Source organism: Mus musculus, chromosome 9 (genome assembly GCF_000001635.26).
Source record: "Mus musculus strain C57BL/6J chromosome 9, GRCm38.p6 C57BL/6J".
NCBI classification, from domain to species: domain Eukaryota; kingdom Metazoa; phylum Chordata; class Mammalia; order Rodentia; family Muridae; genus Mus; species Mus musculus.
Window position 1 is genome coordinate 61,409,197 of NC_000075.6, and position 25,033 is coordinate 61,434,229.

General features: G+C 48.4%; 1 protein-coding gene across 14 annotated transcripts in view; it reads left to right on the plus strand.

Moving 5' to 3' along the window:
* Tle3 (transducin-like enhancer of split 3) overlaps positions 1–9,301 on the plus strand; it is a 46,172-nt gene extending 36,871 nt beyond the window's left edge. For 3 of the 14 annotated variants that reach the window (XM_006511026.4, XM_006511029.4, XM_006511030.4), the window contains exons 12-20: positions 79–220; positions 740–924; positions 2,067–2,143; positions 3,069–3,318; positions 3,659–3,906; positions 4,747–4,894; positions 5,515–5,665; positions 6,366–6,442; positions 7,413–9,292. In XM_006511026.4, the coding sequence (XP_006511089.1) occupies positions 79–220; positions 740–924; positions 2,067–2,143; positions 3,069–3,318; positions 3,659–3,906; positions 4,747–4,894; positions 5,515–5,665; positions 6,366–6,442; positions 7,413–7,520 (1,386 nt within the window). In that variant the 3' untranslated portion in view covers positions 7,521–9,292. Of the gene's footprint in view, positions 1–78; positions 221–739; positions 940–2,066; positions 2,144–3,068; positions 3,319–3,658; positions 3,907–4,746; positions 4,895–5,514; positions 5,666–6,365; positions 6,443–7,412 lie in introns of those variants that run through there. The other 11 variants (XM_006511025.4, XM_006511028.4, XM_017313279.2 and 8 more) reach the window with 6 other exon arrangements.
* Positions 9,302–25,033: the final 15,732 nt, after the last annotated feature.

A 25,033-nucleotide genomic window follows, 5' to 3' on the forward strand; every position in this document is an offset into this window, starting at 1 on the left:
GCTAGGCATTTTGCCCAACTCTTGGGAGAAAGGAATCCTCATGGCGTCTTGTGGTCTCTGTGTGTCTTCCCTTCTCAGAATGACAAATCTTCCACACCTGGGCTCAAGTCCAACACACCAACGCCAAGAAATGATGCCCCAACTCCAGGCACCAGCACCACCCCGGGGCTCCGGTCAATGCCGGGCAAACCTCCAGGCATGGACCCGATAGGTATAATGGGTAGGCACAATGGGACCCGGGTCAATCTGATGGGGGAGGGGAGGTTGGTCCCTGGCTAGATAGAGCCAAACAGATGGCCAGCAACATAGGGTGTCCAAGCTGGGGCTTCACAGGTCTGCCTGGTGATCTTTCTTGTCAGGTTTAAGGATATGGAAGCCTGCACCTTTGACATTGATATATTAGGGTTTTTGAGGGTCTTTAGCATTGCTATGTCAGAGTCTACGAGGCCTCTGCTGGGCTAAGTGTGAGGAAAGAGCATCTAACAGGTTGTTACCTTAGATCTGTGTTCACTGTCTGTTAATGGTTTTGTGAGCTCCTGAGCAGGCCCTCTTCTTTGGGCCGTGGGCTGCCCTTGGAAAAGACATGACTCCAATCTTGGCCTCAGAAGTCAGGGGTCCAGTTGGGTAGCTTCAGATCGTAAGAGGGCTATGGCCTCAGCTTTGTCTATCAGAAGGGTGAGCCCACTCTCACGGATGCCTCCTCCCCACTCATCCCACTTCCTCATTCACATCCTCACAGCCTCGGCCCTGCGAACACCCATCACCCTCACCAGCTCCTATCCAGCACCCTTTGCCATGATGAGCCACCACGAGATGAATGGCTCCCTCACCAGCCCAAGCGCCTATGCTGGCCTACACAACATCCCATCCCAGATGAGCGCCGCCGCAGCCGCTGCAGCCGCCGCCTATGGCCGATCGCCAATGGTGAGCTTTGGAGCTGTACGTAGACCTTTTGGCTCCTTTTGGTGGGGGCGGGGATTGGGTAGGGAGTGGGAGCTGGCAGGGTTAGTATAGTACATATCCCCGCATGCTGAGGGGATCCTCGGTTGTTGTCTTAAGGTGTCTATTGCTGCGATGAAACACCATGACCAAAAGCAAGTTGGAGAGGAAAAGGTTTAGCTCACTCAGTTCCATAGAACAGTTTATCCCCAAAGCAGTGAGGGCAGGAACTCAGGCAGGGCAGGCACTTGAAGGCAGGAGATGATGCAGAGGCCATGGAGGAGTGCTGCTTACTGGATTGCTCTCATGGCTTTGCTCAGCCTGCTTCCTTATGGAACCCAGGACCATCAGCCCAAGGATGCTACCACCCATAATAGGCTGAGCCCTCCTCTACCCATCACTAATTAAGAAAATGCCCTACAATTGGATCTTCTGGAGACATTTTCTCAATTGAGGTTCCCTCCTTTCTGATGACTCTAGCTTGTGTCAGGTTGACATAAAACTAGCCAGGATATCTGTGGACACCTGACAGCTGCTCTGGGAAGAGCACCTGTTTAGAGAGAGTTTCCTTATGGGGTGTCAGACCTGCCTGTCAGTCTCGGGTGACTTAAGGTAACTCTTAGACCGCCCTCTCTCATCTGAGACCTCTGGATAATAGCCTGAAAGGGGATAAGGGTCCCAGTAAGAGCTTAGTGACATCTGGTCAGGTAACAGGGTTTTGGGAGGTGGGCCTGGTGGTGACAAACAGAATTAAGGCTGGCAGAGGGGACTCATTTTTCAGGACAGTTTTTCTCTACTCTTCTATACTTGGGGTGGCCCCACTCCACAGGCTTACAGCACACTCAGGAAGGAGAGAGGTGGGGCAGGGCCTACTCTGTCTGGCAGTGCCGAGGGGATACAGGCTGAGGTGGGGTTTACCATTGCCATCCTGTCTGTTACTGTCCTGAGAGGACACTTGGCCATCCTGGCATCTGCCTTCTCTGACACAGGCTCCGCTCAGCAGTGCTGTCTGTCACTTAGTTCTGGAGAAGTCACAGGGTGCAGCAGGCCTAGAGGACAGTGGCCATGGGGAACAGGGTGAGGCTATGTGATGACAGATTGACTGAGCCACTCTCCTTTCTTTATAGGTTGGTTTTGACCCTCACCCCCCAATGAGGGCCACAGGCCTGCCTTCCAGTCTCGCCTCCATTCCTGGAGGGAAACCGTAAGCACTTGGCTATTCTTTTTGCATGCTTCACGGGGTAGACAGGTAAAACACTCCTGTCCATCCCCTGAGCACAGGGTCTTGCTGGATACAATGTCCTCTAGAAGGTATCTGTCCCTCCTGAGACACAAAGGCATGGTCACCACCCAAGGAAGTCAGTCCCAGAAACCCCCTCCATCAGGGGAACTTAGGGACTCTGAGGTCCAAGTTGATGGCTCTGGGAGGGTCAGAATGCTTGTAAGCAGAGTACAGAGAACAATGTGGGCCCTGGGGATTCCTTCAGGTTCCACCTGTTGCAAAGGCCACAGCCCCTACCCTGCCTCTAGTTCCCCTGCTCTTCAATGGAGCACAGTATTGCCCTGATCTTTGTCTGCATGGCTTATTGGGAAATTAAAGTTTGAACTATGTGTACCACATAGAAACCTGCTCTGTACTGTAATAGATCTCATGCCACCATGGCCACGGAGAAGGGCACTCACAGTAATGTGGACAGACAAAGCTGAGTCTCTGTGGCTCAGATCCCCTTGTCGTTTTTGCCTTTAGAGGGGCAGGAAGGTGCTCCGTCCCTAGTATCACTGACTTCAGATGCAGGTCGTGGCATTTGGTAGGGTCCTTTCCCAGATTGGCATGTCTGGAGACTTTATAATCTCAAGTGTGTGTGGATGGGGTGGTATGGGGGGTGGGGGCATTCCACAACATTCCATGGAGCACCTAAGCTGATTTGGAGCAAGGATGTATGGACTAATAAGTAGGTTCCAACCTGATGGAGCCATCCCAGTACCAAGGGGCTCCTGGACTTAAGGGATTTGGAGGAGAGGGGCTTGGGGTCAGGGCAGTAAGTCACAGTGTGTATACATTGATTTGGATGGGGCCTGTGGGACATGTTAGGTGTAGACAGCAGGAGTGACCCACCTCCTTCTTGCAGGGCATACTCCTTCCATGTGAGTGCTGATGGGCAGATGCAACCTGTGCCCTTCCCCCATGATGCACTAGCAGGCCCTGGCATTCCCAGGCATGCCCGGCAGATCAATACGCTCAGCCATGGAGAGGTGGTATGTGCTGTGACCATCAGCAACCCCACACGACACGTCTACACAGGCGGCAAGGGCTGTGTGAAGATATGGGACATCAGCCAGCCGGGCAGCAAGAGTCCCATCTCCCAGCTGGACTGCCTGGTGAGTCGCTAGGGCCACACAAACTTATTCTGTAGCATGTAGGAGGTAGAGGAAAACAGGACAGACACACCCAGGGCGGGAAGGGCCAGGCTCTGCTCTGAGCAGCTCTGGGTATGTTGACTAACCTCTCTGGCCCTAGTTGGGGCATCTGCGAATGGAGATGACTCTTAGGCTCCAGATTCTAGAGAAAAGCATGAGAAATTGGATGGGTGTAGAATTGAGAGTGGAGAAGTCTCCAGGAGCTTAGACACTTTATAAGGATGTTAAGTTACCTAAGGTGGCTTTCTTGATCCATGACAAAGCAAGTGGATAGCACTTAACTCTGCCCTTCTTCTTCCAGAACAGGGACAACTACATCCGCTCGTGCAAGCTTCTCCCCGATGGGCGCACGCTCATTGTGGGTGGTGAGGCCAGCACGCTCACCATCTGGGACCTGGCCTCACCCACACCCCGCATCAAGGCTGAGCTGACGTCCTCGGCTCCAGCCTGTTATGCCCTGGCCATCAGTCCTGATGCCAAAGTCTGTTTTTCCTGCTGCAGCGACGGGAACATTGCGGTTTGGGATCTGCACAACCAGACCCTGGTCAGGTGAGTGAGGTTGGCAAGGGAACACCTAGGCTGTTCATACTCACCCAGCCCATGATGTTGGTCCTTTTGGAGAAGTAAAGGGTGGTCAGGTACAGAGGCAAAGGGCAGCTCATGGAGGGCCCCTTCAGCCTAGGAGCTTGGGGGAAGATGTGGTGGAAGGCAGAGCTTTGAACAGTTCTGGGAAAGCAGCTCGAGGAGTGGAGATAGCAGAGAGTGGAGAAATGCAGCATCGCTTAATGGTGAGGCCCAGGTGGAGCAGAGCAGCTGAGCTTTGTGTGTCCTGTCTCTGAGATGTCCTGTGTAGCTTGACTGGGTTCTGTGTGACCTGGGTGGTGTGGTGTCTTCCTCTGAGTCACACTACCTGTGTGATGGTGGACGGCAGTTCCTGCCCGAAGTCACATCCTAGTGTTACCATGACACCCTTGGGCATGTTTTGGGCCATAGCCTTATAGATGAGTTAACTTAAATAGGGACAGCAAAGACTGGGTTGAGGAGTGTGTCCCAAAGGCAGGTCCTAAACATGATAGAAAATCCCTTAGAATCTTTCCTGCCTTCGTCTCCATTACCTTCTTTAGAGCAGAGTGGGCTCCCCAGGGGTCCCACCTAGATACATTGAATCAGACAGAGGTCTTTTCTCAGGGAAACTGTCCTTGGTAGCACCCCTGAGTGGACTAGCAGAGGCCTGGTCTAGCTCGGCTTCCTGTTGGCTAAGGTTTTGAGACACGTGATCCAGTGTTTTGTACTTCCAGTTTCCTTCTAGCTTGGCTGCGTAGCTGGCCCAGTCCTTGGGATGATTGCAGTCTCTGGGGCTCACCCTTCTTCCTTGCTTGGCCTTCATAGGCAGTTCCAGGGCCACACAGATGGGGCCAGCTGTATAGACATCTCTCATGATGGCACTAAGCTGTGGACCGGGGGCCTGGACAACACCGTGCGCTCCTGGGACCTACGTGAAGGACGGCAGTTACAGCAACACGATTTCACCTCCCAGGTGTGTAACCCAAGCACTGTGTGCTTCCTCTTGGGCCCCAGCAGCTGTCAGGGGACAGAGTGACCACACAGGGTCATGATTGACTGCCAAGGGACCAGCCCGAGCCAATCCGGGAAGGTTGCTTGTAAGCAGCAGCAGTGGTGTAGACTGGGCATGCATGCCCTCAGAAATGGGCACACACCCAACTCATTCTAAGTCCACAGCTTGCTCCCTGTGCTCTGCAGTTTGCGCATGCTCCCTCCCAGCTCTGGGGTGGGCACCTGACTCAAGCCTCCTGTGAACCTCGCCCATGAGCCATGATATTTCTTGCTTGTTAGACTTGCTTCATCCTTTTAACAGTCAGTACCATAATGTGGAGTATAGTCGTTGCCAGTTTCTTAGGGAGTGAGCTGAGCATAGCTTTCAGGGCCTGGGAATTGCAGCCCCTCCTGCTCAACCTCCAAAGCCAGCTTCCTCAATGGGATACAAATGACATCCTGGGGTGGCGGGTAGGGGCAACAGACAGCTGGTTAGCGGATTTGTTTGTAAGTGGTGAGGGAGGAGGGAGGAGGCTCTAACCCTACCCAAGGGGCTGCTCCAGCCCTGCGGGTAGAGGGACACTGAACTGTCTGTCCTTGCAGATCTTCTCCCTGGGTTACTGCCCCACTGGGGAGTGGCTGGCCGTGGGCATGGAGAGCAGCAATGTGGAGGTCCTGCACCACACTAAGCCCGACAAATACCAGCTGCACCTGCACGAGAGCTGCGTGCTGTCCCTCAAGTTCGCCTATTGTGGTAAGCCCTGAAGCCCTAGCCTGGCATGAGAGCCAGCATGGGGAGCCTGGTCCAGTAGACAGTGGGGAAGTAGGGGACCCACAGTCTTGAGTCAGCCAAGCTTATGCTCCTTTAATGTCCTGGAGGAGAAAAGTACCTTCCTTGTCCCCCACCCTTGTCTTAGATATGGATGTCACTCCAGGACACTAAACTCTCAGGACAGTAGGCTTTCCATGTTGACCTGGATCTTCTCTGAAGGTTACACATGGTGCCAACTCTTAGCCTCAGAGAAACTGTCTGGGAAGAGTACGTGGCTGTGGGGGATGTTAGGAGCCACAGCTAGGAGCGCTCTTGGAGGAACGTCCTCTCTGACTATTGGTCTTTGGCTGTTTCTGGTGCTCTCTCCACCTTCTGGTCATAGACTGGGAAGGACTAGCTGACTTTAGTGGCTTTGGCAGGGATCTTTTTGGGAAACATGCTCAACACAGTTAATTGCATTTTGTTCTGTTCTGGCTCTCCCTCTGGGCAGCAGGGGAAGGCATCCTCTAGGTATCTGTGTGCCATGCTTGTAACTGCTCTTCAGGAGTGGAGAACAGCAAACACTAAAACCGTGGTCAAGCATGTCTGAGGATGTTTCCACGCGGGGCAGACACAGCTGGGTTGGGTCCTGCTGCACAAGGCAGCGAGCCACAGTCTGAGGGCTCCTTTGCTTGCCTTGCAGGCAAGTGGTTTGTGAGCACTGGGAAAGACAACCTTCTCAATGCCTGGAGGACGCCTTATGGAGCCAGCATCTTCCAGGTACACTCCTGATTTTCCTCCCCACTCCTCCCGAGTCGGGATGCGGCCACAGCAGTTGGGCTGAGGGTAGCCGGAGGCAGGACAGGAGGAGTCTGGAGCTAGGAGCAGACCTACTAACCCCTACCCCCACTAGCCCTTACTAGATGGCGGACCCCAGAGGGAAGGATGTGAGGACCAGATAAAGACACACCCTCTGTTGCTAAAGGCTTGTGAATCCTTGAGGGTAAGAGCATCTAGGAAGGGACTCACTCATGTGGCACCTGGTGCGTAAAATAGTGAGCTTGGCTGGCTCTGGGCAGCTGGGCCCGTGGAGTAGCCATTTCACCCACTGACACCCATTGAGGTCAGGATGGCCACCCTAAGCCATCAGTGTGATGAGGGGGCTAGAATGGACATGCGTTTCTACAGATTTAAAGATCTAGAGCCTCTCCATTTCAGACACACTCAATCCTCTCTCCCTGGTGCAACTTATAATCACTTTTTTCTTACAACCACTCTTGCTCTTACACACACACACACACACACACACACACACACACACTCTTCAGCTTCCTGTGCCACGTGTGTCCCTTGGAAAGTCTCTAGTTTTGTTGAGGGCCTGCAAACCCAGGACCAGTCTTTCCAGCTGGCCTGGCTGAATGAAGGGTCTGTCTCTTGCGGCTGTGGCTCTGAAGCGCTCCTTCCCATCAGTAAACTTAGCAGAGATGCTTATGCTAAGTGTCCTGTTCTCATCCTTAAACCTGGGGAAGATCCTACTACAGCCAGCTCAGGAGGTGTTCCAGATGAAGAGGCAGGAGGAAGGGACTCCAAGCCGCAGAGGAAGTGGGCCTCTTTCTACCAGCACCTGCTCAGCCTGAGCCGGAGAGTAGGATGCGATTTCGTTCAGAGCCCTGAAGTGCCAGGGAGAATTCCTGTCTGTTTTCTCCCCACACTAAATGTCTTCCTGTTTCTCCATGTCTTCCTCCCCCAGTCAAAAGAATCCTCATCTGTCTTGAGCTGTGACATTTCAGCGGATGACAAATATATTGTAACAGGCTCTGGTGACAAGAAGGCCACAGTTTACGAGGTCATCTACTGAACAAGGACTCTAACAGGCCTGTCAAACTCTGGGAGAGACACCCACGTGGCCCTGACAGGGAGATGCTGGCCAGGCCCCGAGGACGGCAGAAGGAGGGAGCAGCATTGTGGGGCTGCCCTCCAGAAGGTGGAGAGGACGCACGCCCCTTCGTGGATTGATGTGTCTGACAGACTTGAAGGACTTTCTCCTCTCCCCCTAACCAGTGCTGGCAGATGCTTCAATTAGATTTCTCTGGAGGCTTCTGCTTCCGTTTCTCCCACAGACATCCTCATAAGTCTCTGTCTCTTCCTCCCTTCTCTGACCTGTCCCCGCCCCACTCTGGGATGGGGGGCGGGGAGATGCAGGAGTAGACATTGTTGTTTCTGGGGAGGGGCGCCTCGTTCTGATTGTGCAGTGCACAAGGTTTGTGAACAGTGTAAATAAGAGACTGGTTGCTGACTGGCCAGTGAGGGAGGAACCCCATCCCACCATTGCTCGCCGTGGATTTTGCCTGCTGTATTTGTAACCCACTCATGGTGGTGGCTTTTCTTTCTTTTCTTTTCTTTTTTTTTCCTTTCTTAAATTTTTTTTTACCAGCTGTTCTGTGGGGAAAGGAAACAGAGATAAGAGAGTTGGGGAGCCGAGTGAGGAGCTTCCTGGGGATGGACAAGCCATCCTGGCGCACTGGGACTGAAGTATATCTCCACACGGGTTTTAGCGCCATGTTTAGATAGAATGATAGGCAGATGGACAGACAAGATGATGGACAGTACTGGGATGGGCCAGCCTGGGCTATTACCCACAGGAACAGCGAGGATTTTCTGTGGGTTGCTCTGCCCCATCTGTCTCTTGCCTTGCCCACACACCTGACCTCCATCTCTTTCTGTCCCCTGCCTTCCCCACCCCACCCCACCCCGCCCCCATCTTTCTCTTTGGTGCACACTCAATCATTGTGATGAGGAATGGAAGTTCTAGGGAACCCCCTCTCTGACTCTCCTCCAGCGCAGCCTAGAAAGGATTCCATATGGGGGTGGGGGTAGGGGGGAGATGAAGCGACTCAGCTCAGGGAGCTACCAGAGAAAAACAGCAACTGGTGTGGGTGCTTTTTTTTTTTTAATTTGAATAAAAATAATTAGAAGTGATCTCCTTTGATAAGATACCGTCTCCCCTTTCCTGCTCTCAGCCCTTTCTGCTCCCTGAAGCGGGGAAATGGTGACCCCCCCCCCCACCAGTCTGAGAAGATGGGCGGGACAGCGGGCTGGGGGCTGGGGCAGCAGTCATCTGCAGATATCACCCCCTAGAGTACCAATGTTTGTGGTATTAGGTTTGCCTTGTTTTGTTTTGGTCTTTTGTTGTTTTATTAAAGAAAAGCTAAAGACCGTGTGAGCCCTGCTGGTGGGCTCTCCATGGATGTAGCATATGGAAGAGAGTTTTTATATTGCATTTTTATGGATTATTTTATAATGTGGGACTCCGTCTGGGAAGGAAGATGAGGGTGTCTAAAACCTTCCCATCTCCAGAGCTCCAGCTGAGCGGCTGCCCGGAACAGGATGTATGTTGGGACATGGAAAGACCGTGGCACCCTGCGCCTTCCTGAGAGGCATGTCGTCGTGCCTGTCTAGAGTCTGTCCATCTGTCTCTGGGTTTCAGATGGTCACTGGCCACCACTTGTTAAGGCTCTAGCCAGAAGGGAGGGTTAGGGTGGAAGAGAGTTATTCCTGAAGAAAAAAGAAAAATTGAAAAGTCATTGTAATGAAGCTTTTTATATTTTTAAAAGTTACTATTTAAAAAGGTTGGTTTGATTGTTGTGTTTTAATTGCCTTTTTTCCCTCCAGTGTCTCAGTCATGCCTGGGAAAGTGGGGTCCATGGTTGGTCCAGTTGCATTCTGGAACCTGGGAAGCATCTCACCAGAAAGTCCTCCTCCCTTTTCCCTCCTCCCTCCTCCCTCCTCCCTCCTCCCTCCTCCCTCCTCCCACCCCATCAAAAGTCTGTAAGGGCTGTTGGGCTTTTTCTAGTCCAGAGCATACTACACCACTGCCTTTGGTCTATGCACCAGGCAGAAGTAGACTGGGAACCCCTGGCTAAGATGGGTCTCATGGGCAGCACCATGCTCATATATGGCTGTCCACGGAAGCTATTTGAGCAAAATTAGGAAATTTCAAGTGAATATCATGTAAGTAGTTCAAGTAAGCGTCATGGTCCTCGGGACCCAGAAAGTCTGCATTTTTTTTCTTGTAAGCTTCATTGATGTAGATGTGACGGGAGATGTTAAGCCTGGATCACAGAAGTGTACTTTTAAACGCTGAGCAAGGCAGACCACGGGCAAGGCCAGGTGAATGATCCCAAGAAGGCTGGAAAAGCAGAAAAGACTGAAAAGTAGTTTCCTGGCCTTCGTATACCTACCCATCGCTGAAATAAGCCTCTCAGAGGACCAGGATTTTAATGGTGCTCCACTTGTTAATGTATCAAGGTCACTGTCGGTCACACCGGTAACCTGCTGTCCCTTCATGGAAGGAGAGTGCCAGCAAACAAGGGAGGGTCCCAGAATGAAGCAGTCTAGGCCTGGATAGAACTGCTGTCCACCTGGATCTTGACAGAAGGGCTGCAGGGAGGAGCCAGCCTGAGGCTGTGCACTGTGACAGCGCCATCCTGACCAGCATGCCCTCCAGACCACTCTCTTCTCCACCCAGGATAGAGCAAGGAGCCAGGGACAACTTGGAGCTGGTTGGAGTTGGTCCTTGTGGGTGGGGGAGGGGACAGAAGGCCACTGGTAACTCCCAATAGTTTCTGACAGCTCAAATACCTGGAGCTATCTGGTCAGGGCCCCAGAGAGAAGGTGACTCTCCAGCCACCATATTTGCTTCCCAGATACCCCCATCTCCAGATGATTGTTTTCAAAGGCTCAAAAGTATGGCAGGGCTAAAGGGTCTCTTCACAAGGGGTTATAAAATAACCACTATCCCCAAATGATGGGAATATAGAATAGGAACTTGGAAAACATTTTTTAGTACTAACAATATAAAATATTCTACATGCCCCCAAAAACAACAACAAAAAACAACCAGGAAGAGGTTCAGGTATAATGGCATATGCCTTAAATTGCAGCACTTAGAATGGAATGGTAAGTGGATCTCTGAGTTCAAGGCCAGCCTGGTCTACTGAGTGAGCATATTCTATACTTAGGATCCATTTACAACTATTGCACCAGCTGGCTGAGGCAAGATGATCGCTGTCAGTTTGAAGCTAGCCTGGGCTATCTAGTAAGTTTCAAGTCAGCTTGATCTACAAAGTAAGACCTTGTCTCATCCTCTCCCTACTGCATCCCCAGCCGCCAACTCTGAAAAAATACAAAATGACCTTTGGTGTGTGAAAGGACATTCTAAATTGAGTCTTTGATTTTTTTTATTTATTTTTTTTTTTTACTTTTTAACACCCAAGTCTAAGCCATTTCAACCTATCACGGGTCATTGTCTCAGGAAGGGTAGAGGACCACTGGGTAGGACTCAACAGCTTGATTGGAAGGAAGACTCTAATGTAGGGAGTAAGGCTACCTGGGCCTTCTCCGAAACTACTGGTTGAAAGATTGCTTATGGAGGGCAGATAGCCCAGAGCAGTCATGGGACTATTCTAGAACTCGCCTGTTAGTCTTGCTCATCTATCCATCATCAACAGCCTATTACCTACTCACATCCATCTACTCTTCACTCATTTATCTAGCATTTATCCCATCCATCCATCCATCCATTCATCCATCCATCCATCCATCCATCCATCCATCCATCCATCCAATGTGATAGACTCTCATAAGTTCTCAGGCCTGGTTCTAGTGGCTAAGATGTAAGGATCAATATGACAATCCTTTCACAGAGCTCTCAGTCATTGAGAGACAATGACAGAAACCAGCTACTATGCTGTGAAATGTCATGGCAAGAGGCTTTAACCTGGGCAAGAGACTCAGAGCAAAAGGGCGCCCAGGAGGAAGAGCTGAGCATACCTGAAGGATATAGATGACATGCCAAAAGGAGGTGGGGAGGAATGCTGCAGAGAGAAGGAACAGCATGTTCTAAGGTACCCAACCCAATCTAGTTCTGACCCCATCTTTCTTCCTGCCCCAGCCCAGCTTGTCAAGCTTCAGTTCTTGGTGCCTCTTCCCTGTTGTTCCCCAGGATGAGCAGAGTGATGGAGAGTCCTGGGCAAAGAAGATGCAGGGGACTAGGGAAAAGATAGACCAAGGGTACAGCTCAGGAGCAGAAGGGTCAATGCCCATGCTGAACTCTAGACCTCTGGGTTCCCAGTGTGATTGCCATTAAAAGACCTTAAGCCAACCATTGCCAGGCCCTTGTTTAAGTAACATACCTACCTATTCTAAGCCACTGTATTCACATTTCCCATTCCTCTGCTTCCTTTAACTTAACCCTCATGAATTCACCATTCCTGTTGCCTGACCCCTACTCCAGACAGACAAATAGATGTATGGGCAGGTGGATGTGCTGATGGATGTGAGGATGGATAGATATATGATAATTAGATGATGGGTGGAAAGAGAATGGATAGATAGGTAAGTAAATGGATAGATGTGTGGGTGGAGGGATGGGTGTATGGATGGAAGGATGGATAAGTATGGATGAATGTGTAGATGGAAGGATGGGTAGGTATGAATAGATATATAGATGGGTACATGGTTGGCTAGATCATAAATAGATGGACAAATTGATTGGGAATTTGGATACATGGTTATATAGTAGATTTCTGCTTCATGGGGGCATGCTCAGAGTCTCATAAAGAACTGATCTCTTAGTGGGAAGAGATGAGAAATCTTGGGGTGACAAGTAAGGGAAGAAAACCCAGAGACACAGAGAAGTCCCTCTGGTGAGCTCAGAGTCTTCCAATGTTAGACCCTCTACTCCATGCTCTCCCTGGCTCAGAGCATGCCTCCTGTGATGACAGAGGGGAAGACCTACTGAGTATGACACCATCTCAAAGGTAGAATGAAAGAGGAAAAGGCCATGCAGCATAGGCCATCTCTCTGCTTCCCAGCAGAGCACATTGCTCTCTATCATGACGTTCTCATCCACAGTCCAGAAATGACAGCTGGCAACTACCAGCTGAGAACTCTGAGCCCAAATAAACAGCCTCCACTAGGCTGGCTCGGGCATTACGTCATAGTTATGGAAGGGCTAGCATACTTTCCAGGCAGCTCAGAAAGAGCAGAACTGATGGCTCACAAGTGAGACTTTGGGGAGTTGGTGACTACATCAAGCCAGGTGACTGGGGCTGTATACCCTGTGTCTCCTGGGATTCAAGTGGAAGAAACCCTAACTAATACACCAGCACACGTGTAAAAAGTTTGGCATGAGGAGGGTGAGCATCTAACTCCAACCCTGGGAATCTGAGATGGGTAGATCCTGGGATGCTTGCTGGCTAGCTAGTGTAACAGTGAGCTTCAGGTTCAAGGAGAGACCCTGCTTCAAAGAGTGAGGTGGACAAGCAGTTAAGAAAGCTATCCAGATGCTGATCGCTTTTCTACATGAGCCACACAAGGCAGATCACCCCCATACTTATATAGTACACACATGCAAAACGGAGGGAGATCAACATGCTGGACTAATTCTATTTTACTAGTATATCTGATAGAAGGAGAGCCCTTAGATAAATAGAAACTCAGAAGGCAGAATGAGGAGTCCCCAAGCTTAGACTAACACACCCAAAACTACATGAAGCAGTTGGCAGTCATTCTGTTATGACCTAAGCATAAGAAATGGAGGTTTTATGTAAATGAGGAAAATACCTAGTTAATAAATAAATAAATGAATAAATAAATAAATAAATAAAAATTAAAAAAAAAGAAATGGAGGTTTTAAAAAGGCTTAAGGGGAACTGGTAGACCACATGGAGAAGAGTGGACAAGGGTAAAAAGGGTTTGAATGACAGACATAACTGATAAAGGGTTATGACACAGAACCATATAACCAACCTTTGGAAAACAAGCAAGGTTTGGAAAACACCAGGTGACTCAGGCTTATCAATAAAACTAAACAGATAAAGAGCATACAAAGGTCAACACTCACTCGACCTTTTTTTACTTTAATTTTTGGTATAAAGATTTTATTTCTATTTTACATGCATGGGTGTTTGCCTGAAGATATGTTTACACATTACATATGTGCATTGCCCATGGAAGGGTAAGAGTATGTCAGATCCTCTGAAACTAGAGTTATAGATGGTTGTGGGCCTTCATGGGGATGTTGGGAATCAAACCCTGGTCCTCTGAAAGAGCAGGCAATGTTCTTAACAGCTGAGCCATCTCTGCCAGTTCCTGTGACTTTTCTTGACATATCAAAGTAGAAAGCATAGTGTGTGGCTATACTAAGCCTATAGCCAAGTATTAAAGTTGACAAAGTTTTAGAAGTATTATTTTAGCAAGAATAAAGCCAAGAATATTTTTTTATGATTTAAAATTTTTATTAGCATATATCAGTCATACAAAGTAATAGGTTTCATTATGGCACTGTCAGTGTCTGGGCTTTTATGATATTTACCCCTCAAATTAACCAACGTAATAAGGCAAAATGAAGTGATAAACACGGATCCAATGATTGAAATGAAACAAGGCTGTAATTATTTGCAGACATCTTGTCTGCATATAGAGAGAATGTACAACAATGAAAACAAATAAGAGAGTTAAGTGACAGGATCCAGGATCAATATTCATTAATCAGTAGCACTCGATTCATAAGCAGAAACCAATGGGAAACCCAATGTAAAGGAAAATGCACTTAAAACAATAAAACTACCCATGGATTTATCTACATAAGATATTTATGGAGGAAAAACCACACCATCCTATCAAAGATTTTAAAAATACTATAGATCACAAGCTAAACTAAGTGAGTGATTTAAAAAAACCAATCTCACTTAAAAGGATGCCTTTCTGAGTGGTCTATAAATGCAGTATTATGCAAAGTCAGAGCAGGTTGTTCTTTGTGTAATCTGACACTAGAATATATATGAAGAGTAAGGGGCCACAATATCACATATGACTTTGACGACAAACAGGGAATGGACAGAGGATGGTCCGATAACATAGAGCAATGGAAAGCATGCTATCAGTATGGTGTAGACAGATCAACAGAACCCACTCTTATGAGGCCCATAAATGGACCATATATAGGGGGAAGTGAGTCCAAAACACAGATAGTGGCTGCAGTGGAGAAAAGCATCCTTTGGCAAATATTTCCTGGACAGTGGGCTACCTTTCCCCATACCCACAGTTCAAGGGTCAAACCTAGGACTTTGCATGCATTGGGTCACCAAGCTGCCTTGCCACATTTACATTGCCAACATGGCTCTCTATGTCACAGAACACACGAAGATCAATCCAGGGGTCTGGGGGCTGTGGTTAACAGCTGTTTTAGCTTTTAGCATAGGAGAGCTGATAATGTGTTAGCTGGCTTTTGCATCTGTGTAACAAACAAACAAGCTAACAAAAAAGCCACCACCAACAACAAAACAAAAGCCACCACCTCCACCACCTCCACCACCACCACCACCACCACCACCACCACCACCAACAACAACAACAACAACAAAAACCCCTAACAACTTCCAGAGGAAGATTTCTCTTTGCTCACATTTTCAGAAGAGTTGGTTCAAAGTCCTTGGATCTGTTGACCCTGGCCTGTGGAGGAACAAAACACGTAGGCAGCAGGAACCTGTGGCAGAGGCTACTCACCTCATGATGAAACAGGAAGCCCATGCTGTAGTAACAAGAAGGGGGAGGATACGATCCCAGAGACCTACTTCCTCCATTAGGAGCCAGCTCCCACAGTTGCTCCACCTCTCCATAGTCTACTCAGAAGTTGAGTTCATCAGTAGATTAAGCCACTCATGAAGGCCAAGCTGGCAGGGTCCGGTCACTTTCCATGGCTGGCAGCCAAGACCCCCTGCATGACTCTGTGGTCTTGTAATCACCCCATGACCCTGAGGAGAGAAAGAGCCATTGAACAGAGCCTAGGAAACAAAGCTATCATGAGAAATAGATTAGATAGATGATAGGATGATAGATAGATAGATGGATAGATAGATAGATAGATAGATAGATAGATGATAGATAGATGATAGATAGATAGATGATAGATAGATAGATAGATAGATGATTGATAGATAGATAGATAGATAGATAGATAGATAGATAGATAGATGATAGATAGCTAGATAGATGATAGATAGATAGATAGATAGATAGATAGATAGATAGATAGATGATAGATAGATAGATAGATGATAGATAGATAGATAGATAGATAGATAGATAGATAGATAGATAAATTTGATGTTAAAATTCAAATTGTCTTTACAACAAAAAATGCCCAACAAGAAATAAGAAAACAGTAATAAAATAAAGGAATGCAATACTTACCATCAGCAAAACAAGGGCACCTGGATTGTATGACAAATTCAGATTCTTCCGAATCAGCACGTGAATTCGAAAAGCTAGAGGAGTAGGTAGAAGACAGTGGCAGGGACCCAAGGGAAAGGGAGCCAGATAGGCTGGTAAAGGCTCAGAAAGCCTTCATCTTGCTAGTTCTGAGGGAAATGCAAACAACTAATCACAGCGGGAACAATCTCCTCCCAGTGGATTGGCAGGCGTGTGGGTTTGACAGGAGGATGGGGATAGATTCGTCTTGTCAAATACTCTGGGAGAGTGTGCACAGGTTCAGCCGCTCTGCAGAACAGAGTGGCGACCTGCAAGTGGGAGACGCCTCACCTCTCTAAGACCTGACAACTCCATGCCCAAGAATGAACCCTACAGAAACTTTTCCTCAAGTCTACAAAGAAATGTGGGTGGACCTGAGTTGCTTCCTCATTTGAGCAAAACACCCTGATCTTAATGAGGAAAGAATTCTTTTAAACGTATGCTAGTTCTTATATGATAAGATCATTTACAGGTATTAAAATATATGAGCCAGAACTTTATGTATCACTAGGGTAAGTTTCAAAACACAATGCTGTTTGAAAAGAGTGAGTCTCGCCGGACAGTGGTGATACACGCCTTTAATCCTAGTACTTGGGAGGGAGAAGCATGTGGATTTCTGAGTTTGAGGCCAGCCTGGTCTACAGAGTGAGTTCCAGGACAGCCAGGGGTATACAGAGAAATTCTGTCTCGAAAAAAAAAGAAAGAAAGAGAGAGAGAGAGAGAGAGAGAGAGAGAGAGAGAGAGAAAAGAAGAGAAGAGAAGAGAAGAGAAGAGAAGAGAAGAGAAGAGAGCGAGTCTCAGAGATATCGTTCTGTTTATGTAAGACACAAATCTACACAAAAAACTATTTGAGCATAGACATTTAGATAGGTAATAGATAAATGATAGATAATAAATGATAAGGGAGAAGATGAACAATAGATTATAGATAGGTACAGATGATGTAGACATGGACATATAATGACCTGAGCTGAGAGAACGCTCCAGCACACCAGGAGAGGGAAAGAAGAGAAACAAGAGCAGGAGGCGTCCACATTCACCTATCATACCTCAAAATGTAAGTGTGGGATTGTGGCTCAGTGGTAGAGAATCCCACTTATGTGGCCCTGAGTTTGAGTTTGATCCCTAACAGTGGGGGGGGGGGGGGGGTGGGAAGAGAGAGAGAGAGAGAGAGAGAGAGAGAGAGAGAGAGAGAGAGAGAGAACCTTAAGAAAACATTAGAATGTAGTTTAGAAATTTGTGTAGTTGATCTGGTATGTTTTTCCCCTTATACTTATATACTCTACAGTTAAAGATTTAAGGAAATAGGAGATCTGGGAAGATCAAACTTCGTGAGGAGTTGCCGCCACAATGGTTTCTGATGACTGACAGGGTCTCTGGTGGCATGGCATTCCCAGGAGTAAAGAACCCAGCTCCTGTAGCTCACTGTGTCACCTGGGAAACACTTGATCTCTCTAGTCCCCAGCCCAGCACCTTACCATCCACCAACACATTCTGGGAGCCTACGCGAGCCATTCCTGGCTGTCTTGTGCTAATGATTCTGTTAGCAGGCGAGAGCAGCTGTCTCATGCAGAAACGATGTGGGTGAGGTTTGTTTAGCTTTTTGATTGTGAACTACAAGCATAGACAGTTGAGGGGGACAGTGTAATGACTCCATGAAGCTGTCACTTGCCCTCAGGAAATCACACCTGAGCACCCCAGCTCATCCACTCACGATGTATCGCTTCCACTGGATGCTTATCTGGGAAGCCGCAGACAGTTCATCACTGAAAGAGTAAGAATTTTTACCAAGTCCAAAAGGTAGGATCTAGTTGTAAAATATACCCTGACTACCACCGTTTAGCGCAAGTACCACTGTTCTGTTTGGCTGTGACATGCTTTCCCCGGGCTCATGTGCTTGAACACATGGTGCCCAGCTAGCATGGCTGCTTTGGGGGTGTGTGCAAGCTTAGAGACTTGTGGTATTTCTAGCAGAAGTGGGTCAATGGGGGCAGGCTTTGATACCCCGTTTGATATGTGACCTCACCTCCGGTTCCTGTCAGAGCACCCTCCTTCCTGACCTATTATCAAGATGTGAAGACTAGCTGCCCAACTTTCCCACTTCCTGGCCACAAGTCACTCCAGCCCGCTGCCACGCCCACCACCACCACCATGATGGCCTGAAACTTTGTACCAGAACAATGTCCTCCAGCTTCTGTCAGGCGCTTGTCACAGAGATGAGAACAGTGATAAGTACAGCAGTAAAATGCATTTATTGTTCTCACTCAGGCTTCATAATTTCCAGTATTTCTTTCTGTGATTTATAACCCAAATATAGTCTATATCTTTTAAGATCTCTTTCTCCCTCTCTTACCCAACTATTTATCTTTAGAGTTTCAATACAGTTTGAATTTTTTCTGATTGCTAATCTGCAGTTAGATTCTAGGGCTTGCTTAGATTCAGGCAGGGTTTGGGGAGTGCTTTGGGAGCACCCGGGGTATATCTCTTTCTGTATGTTGGGCCCTCACTTATTATGTAAATTCATTAGATAGTGAATGTAGATGGAGTCCTATGCCAGAAGTGCTGGTCTGGTATACCATAATGTAGTTAAGTCCAGCTTCTCACCGCAGAAATCAAGAAGTAATAGTGGAATCATCTACAGTGCCTTTTGGGTTTTGCGTCATACGTTTTAGCTCATGTTCCTAGTGTCAGACAAAATAATTCCTACTGTAAAACAATGAGAGAGAGAGAGAGAGAGAGAGAGAGAGAGAGAACCCCATAATGAACCATTCGAGGCTTTTGCATCCAGTGCTAACTCAGGCTGTGCTCACATAACTCACCATCTTTTCCTTGGCTGGACCAGCACTCTCCCGGGGCCTTCCTCACAGTACAGACTTAGGACTCCATGTTAAACAAAGCCCAAGAGAGATTTCCCAACATCCTGGCTCCTTGAGTTACCTTGTATCTCTGCCCGACATTTGGTACAGCTGTTCCTGCATAATTTCAAATTTCCTTGTCAAAAACAAATGGCTTGATTCCAGAATCTCAGAGTTTAAACAAACAAAAGAAAAACCAAACCAAACCAAATCAAACCACCACCACCACCAACAACAACAGCAACAAAAACCTCCAAAAATCCAGAGGCCCAGTGTGCACTGTAGGAAAAGATGGAGGGCTCTTCCTGTGAGTCCACATACTTACTTCTTGGCTTCATGAGTAGTGGTAGAAAGACTCCCCAAGCTGAGATTAGGAGAGGTCCCAAGAACAAAACAAATCACAGCAATTGTGTGGGACCAATCAGTCTCCCATCTTCATCAGAGACTGAGCCATTGGGATTGGCTAATGCCCAAAAGGCATTGTTTCTCCTAGCTGGATCATCAAGGTTTATCTCTGCAATTTTAGTTCAAAAGCTCCACTTCTGAGAGTCGCAATAGGCTGGGATGCCATGCCAATATGCCAATCAAAGAGAAGAGAAGACTCGTTGATGGGTGGGAGCTCATTAGGAAAAACAGACAGAGCTGCAGTAAACCCACACCTGTCTTCAAGGGCTGAAGGGATGCTGAAATTTTATAGGAAAGGGAAATAGTGGGAGGTATTGGGGAGCTAGGGGTGGGGTTTGTGTAGCTGAAAGCACAGGTGACTAGCCAGGCCAGTGATGTGACTGAACGGTTATTGTGGTTGCTCTGTGAGGGAAGCAATCTAGTTCCCTTGCAATGATTGCTCCTGCTCTGAGATGCACCCTCAGAGTCCAACAGGGGTAATTTTGTCACCTTTGGGGGTGATCTCATCAGGGGCCATCTGTCCTGCAGTACTTGTTTCGGGGATATTGATCTATCTTGTCATTTCAGAAACCCAAGGTAATTGCAGAGGAGAGTGTCTTGGGAGGAGGAAAATGGGTACAGAGGCAAAAGAGAGCTAGCGGGAGACAGAATGGAGTTAGGGAGGCCATGATCCCAGTGTGCTTTTGTAGGAGCAAAATGAGTAAGGAGTAAATGAAATTGCCTCTCCCTTCAACCATTTTGCAACCGTGAAGCAGTATGCATAGAAAGCATGTCATAAATGCTTGATGTACTTGTATATTCCAGGTTTTTAAAATAATAAGTGAATACCTTAGTGACAAAGGCAACATAAGGACAGCAATAAGGGGCTACTGAGATGCTAGTAATTCTAGAATCCTCAAATGTTGTCCATTTGGTCTGGGGAGATGGCTCAGTGGGCAAAGCACTTGCAGAGTATGGATTCTCAGAACTGGAGTCAAGCCATGGGTTCAAGGGCAGTAGCGCTTATCTGTAATCCCGAGTGCTCCCACAGTGACGTGGGAGGTGGAGAAAGGCCAGCTAGCCTGCTGTACAGAGCAATGAGCAAGAAACCCTCTTTCAAACAAGGTGGGCACTGAGGGCCAACCCTGACCTCCACATGAACTTGTGGGCACATGAACAAATGTGCACAAAGATGTCTATACAAATTGACCTCTGAAGATTTCTCTTTGAAAACATTACTGTGGTAAGATGGATTTAAATAATCTGGTGTGTTTCAGTCAAGAGGCCTTATGCTTACCACTCACCAGGTTGTCCCCACTGACACCTGAGAGCTCATAAGGGCTTCCCAGCATTGTTGCTGGCTACTGAAGGGTCTGCTTTAAATATGAAGGCAGCCCTTCCCCCAACAAAGCTGAGTCCTTTCAGTGAGAAGTAGAATTAGACACCATAGCCTGCACGCCGAGGTGCATGCTGGCTGCTAATAGGATGACTACTGTTTGGGGGCCTTTCCAGAAGACGGGATGGTGGGTTTTGTGCATGCATGAATCTGTGTCTTTTTGTGTATGCATGTGTGTTTGTGTGTGCATATGTGTATGAAGGTATGTATTTATGTGGTTTTGTGGGCATGTGTACGCATGTGTGTCTTTATGCACACATGTGGGTTTGTGTGTGTATTCGTGTGTTTTGTGTGCATATGTGCATGCGTATGTGTGTGTTTATGTGTATACATGTGCTTAAGTGTGTATATTAATGTCCAAGGACTTCTGATATCTGACCCACAGAGAGTAAGTTACAGGATCTTATTTGGCCATGATGGTGCATCTGATTCTCCTTTTCAAAGCAGATTCAGCTGTGAGTGGTTCAACCCCTAAGGGAAGGTGAAGGTCAAATCCGTCCTTTGCTGTATCCCTTTGCCCCTACTCTTACTTGTCTAACGCTCACCTGTGACTTTCTGCAGGACTGAGCTCCTGAGCTCTGGCTTTGCTCACTGCTCTCTCTCTCTCTCTCTCTCTCTCTCTCTCTCTCTCTCTCTCTCTCTGTGTGTGTGTGTGTGTGTGTGTGTGTGTCACCCAGCAGAGTGTCTGCCATGCACAGACGCCCGGTCAGCAGTTGCCGAATGCCTGGAACACCATGCTTTCAACAAACAGTTTCCTTTCCTTAAATAGAGAAGTCGAAAGAATAGAATCTGGAAACTGTCTCAGACCCTGAAGCCAAACCTCTCCCCGTACCCAGTCATGCATTCATTCAACAACACAGGAAAAACGGACCTGTGCTGGAGGCTAGGGGCACAGGAGCAGGACCACACCCTCCTAAAATGCCCCTGCTGATAGGGAAAGTGAACCCCACCAATTACAAAGCATTGCTATGAGCATGCAGTGGGCTTGAACAGAGTGCTGTGGAGCTCCTCAGCAAGGGCAGTGGGTAGCTCTTAGAAGGCAAAGAAGGGGACGTATCCGTGAAAGCCTTCTAGAGGACATGATTTTTGAACTGGATGGATGAGGGAAGACCTAATTTAGAAACACTGGTCTCTGAGCTGATTGACTCACCATAAGCTGACTGGTTTATTCCTGAGATGGAGCCCCTGGGGAGCTACTCTTTAGAGAACTCATAGTGTCCTCTAAAATGGGCAGAGCCCCCTAGACCCAAACATTCAAGAGTCACAGCCATCAGTCAATAGTCCCTTAGTGATACTTTCTCTTTCTAGTCCAGTACCCACCAGCCGACAAATGGCTGGCTTATCTTTAAATGGCTTTTGAAAGCAAATGTTTATCTAAAGAGTAACTTGGTATGGTAACCCTAAATGAAAACTCAGCCTCACAGGAGCTAGTCATGAACAATGTGCCAGAGCTAGCTAGCCCTGCCTGTAGTAGCTCTTCTGGCTCCATCTGCATGATGAGGAGCATGGGTCTTAGAGGAGCATGGGTCTCACCACTTACACCCCAGCTTGCTCCAGGATCTCCTTTCCTGATGGCTAATCATCAGCTTGACAGGTTCTAGAATCACTTAGGTGACAGGCCTTTGGGCGTGCCTGAAAGGTATTATTTAGATTGAGTTAACTAAGGTGGGAAGACCCAGCTTAACTATGGGTGATACTATTCTATGTCAGACCAGGCAAAAAGGAGAAAGCCAACTGAACACCAGCCTTTGGCTCTGTCTGCTTCCTGACCGTGGATGCAATGCTCCAGCTGTCCAGCTCTGTGACATCCTCAGCCTTACCATGATGAACAGTACCTTTGAACTGTGAGCCAAAATACTCTCACCTCTTTCCTTACATTGCCTTTGCCTGGGCATTTTACCAGAGCAACAGGGAAAACAACTATTGTGCCTGTTCTGTGGGCTGGTGGCAATCAGGGCCCCCTGAACTTACAGGTTGATGGAATCCTAATCTGGTCTGACCTCTTTGTTACAGACGGAGAAACTGAGGCCCAGAGAGCACAGAGAATGAACTAGAAGTTTCGTGGAAGCAGACTTGGTGTCCCCAGTGCCCAGTGCAATTGCAGAACAGAGGAACCAGTTGCTCAAGCTAGGTACCCAGAGCCAGGTGCCTGGATTTTGCATGGCAGCCCTCCCCACCCTCCCCAGCTCCACCGCCCCGTTCAGCTTCCTCTTTCAGTTCTTGTTGGGGAATTCCAGGGACTGTGCCCTCCAGGGGAGCAATGTTCTCCTCTCTGGGTCTCATACTTTCTATTGTGCCTCCAAGTTTCTCAGTCTCTAGGTGTCCTGACCAGCCGAGTACTGGGGACAGAAGCTATGGCTTCTCCCTCTCCACTCCTCAAGGGCTCAATAGACCACAGCTCCAAGACCCAGCCTGGGCCATCATCTGCTCTATCCACCTGCCTGGCAGCCAGAGGTGGAAGATACTATGGGGTGGGATGGGCATAGGAGTGGATGCTTGAATGAGATGGAGGAGGGTAGCCATCCATGATCTTCTGTTCCCCCACACCGGTCCTCCTCCTTGTAGGCAGCACCTGTTTGCTCCCCCCTCCCTGCTTCAGCATCTTTGCAGCCGTGACAGGGGGCAAAGGCAGAAGGGTCAGAAGTTCACGGTCATCCTGGGATACCTATGAATACAAGGCATATATGAGCTACATGAGAACCTGTGTTCAAATAACCCAAACAACAACAAAGGAAAACCACAGTAGTACCCAACCAACCCCCGCCTCCAAGCTGTTATTAGGGGTTCAAGACAGCTAGTGATCCTGTCCCCAAGATGACCCTAATATTCCCTGATCAGGATTCCCATGGCACAAGCACAAGGACCTAGGACCCCATAGAAAGTGTCTCCTGAGTTTTGGAGTCAGGATAGCTTCATGTTAGAGGTGAGGTCTGAGCTGGACTCTGAAGGACTAATGGATGAAGAAGGAGAGCTCCCGGGGAGGGTAAACTTTGGTTTGCACAACTGCAGCCTGTGCAAAGCCTGCCCCACAGATAGCAGGGAGAGGGGTCCCCTGAGAACCTGGGTGGAGTCAGACACGTCCTCCGGAAGCCAAGGGCATGCTTGTCTGGGGTGGAATTTGAGGTTAGTTAGCCACCAGGGCAAGGAAGGGCCGAAGGTGTCTGGCAGTGGGCAGCTGGCAGGTAGGCTCAACCATGGTGAGTGTGGTTTAGGCCATGTGAGAATCATGAGCTTGAAAGAGTGACCTATAGCAACCAGAGAATGGGGTGGAGCACTGTTGGTAGTGTGTTTACTTAGCAAGCACAAAAGCCCTGGGTTGGAGTTCCAACATCCCATAGAACTAGGTGTTGTGACATCCGTCTATACTTCTTCTCTTGGGAGTTGGAAGCAGGAGGATCATACATTTAAAGCCAGCCTGGGTTACTTAGCAAGAAGACAACAAGGGCTGCTTGAGACCCTGTTTCTAAATAAATAAATAAATAAAAACATAGAAAAAAGTATTCTGAAACAAGCAAGGGAAGAAGGGCCCTCCTCCCTTTACCTACTATGTCACATGATGCATCATGCATGAGTCCATGGAGCTCAGCAAAGGCCCTTAGGGACCAGTCTATCTGCTGGGCCAGTGCACAGGAGTCCTGTTGCCGCCAGACTCAGAGCTGCAGGTCCCAAGTCCTTGGTGGCCTGGGTCACTGTCACCCTACATTAAGAGAAGCAGTTCTGTTATTCACCCATCTCAGATTCATGGCACAGACCTCACCTCTGACCTTTGCCTCCCTTTGTCCTCCCAGTCCCGCCTGGTAGCCATGACCTGAGTCTCCTCATATCTGGGACAATTGCCATATTCCTCTCTCTCCATCACACAGTCTGGGCTTAGCGCCCCTGCATCACCTCACAGGCCCCTCGACTATTATCATTGACTTATTCTGGGTCCCATGGTGAATGACTTGATCTTGGCTCCACCTCTCTGAAGCTAAGTATGGCCTAACTTCCCACACCGCTCAGCCTCCATGTAAACAAGAGGGGGTGATGGGGAGGGTCTGAGCTACGACTCTGTCCCAGATGACTGTCTTAATTGATTTGTCCTTTGTGTATCTGTGCCTCAGTTTCCCTCCTAGAACATGGAGGGGAAACCAGATCTCAGAAAGCCAACCTGTGCCACCATAGACAAAAACCCCAGAACAGCCTTAGTTCTGCTCTACCACAACCCCATTCTGCATGCTGGATGTCAGATCAGCTGTGTGGAGGGGCCCAGGCCCCCATTTGCCTTACACCCATGGGCACCCCGCTCAAGTCCTAGCCCAGCCCCAAGGCGGCTCATCTCAGCACTCTAGGCCACCGTGAGCACAGCGGCTGCTCTTGCCCCTCAGGCGGCCAGGCTGAGCAGATGGCAGGGGAGGCAGCGGGCTGTCAGCTGCTGTTATC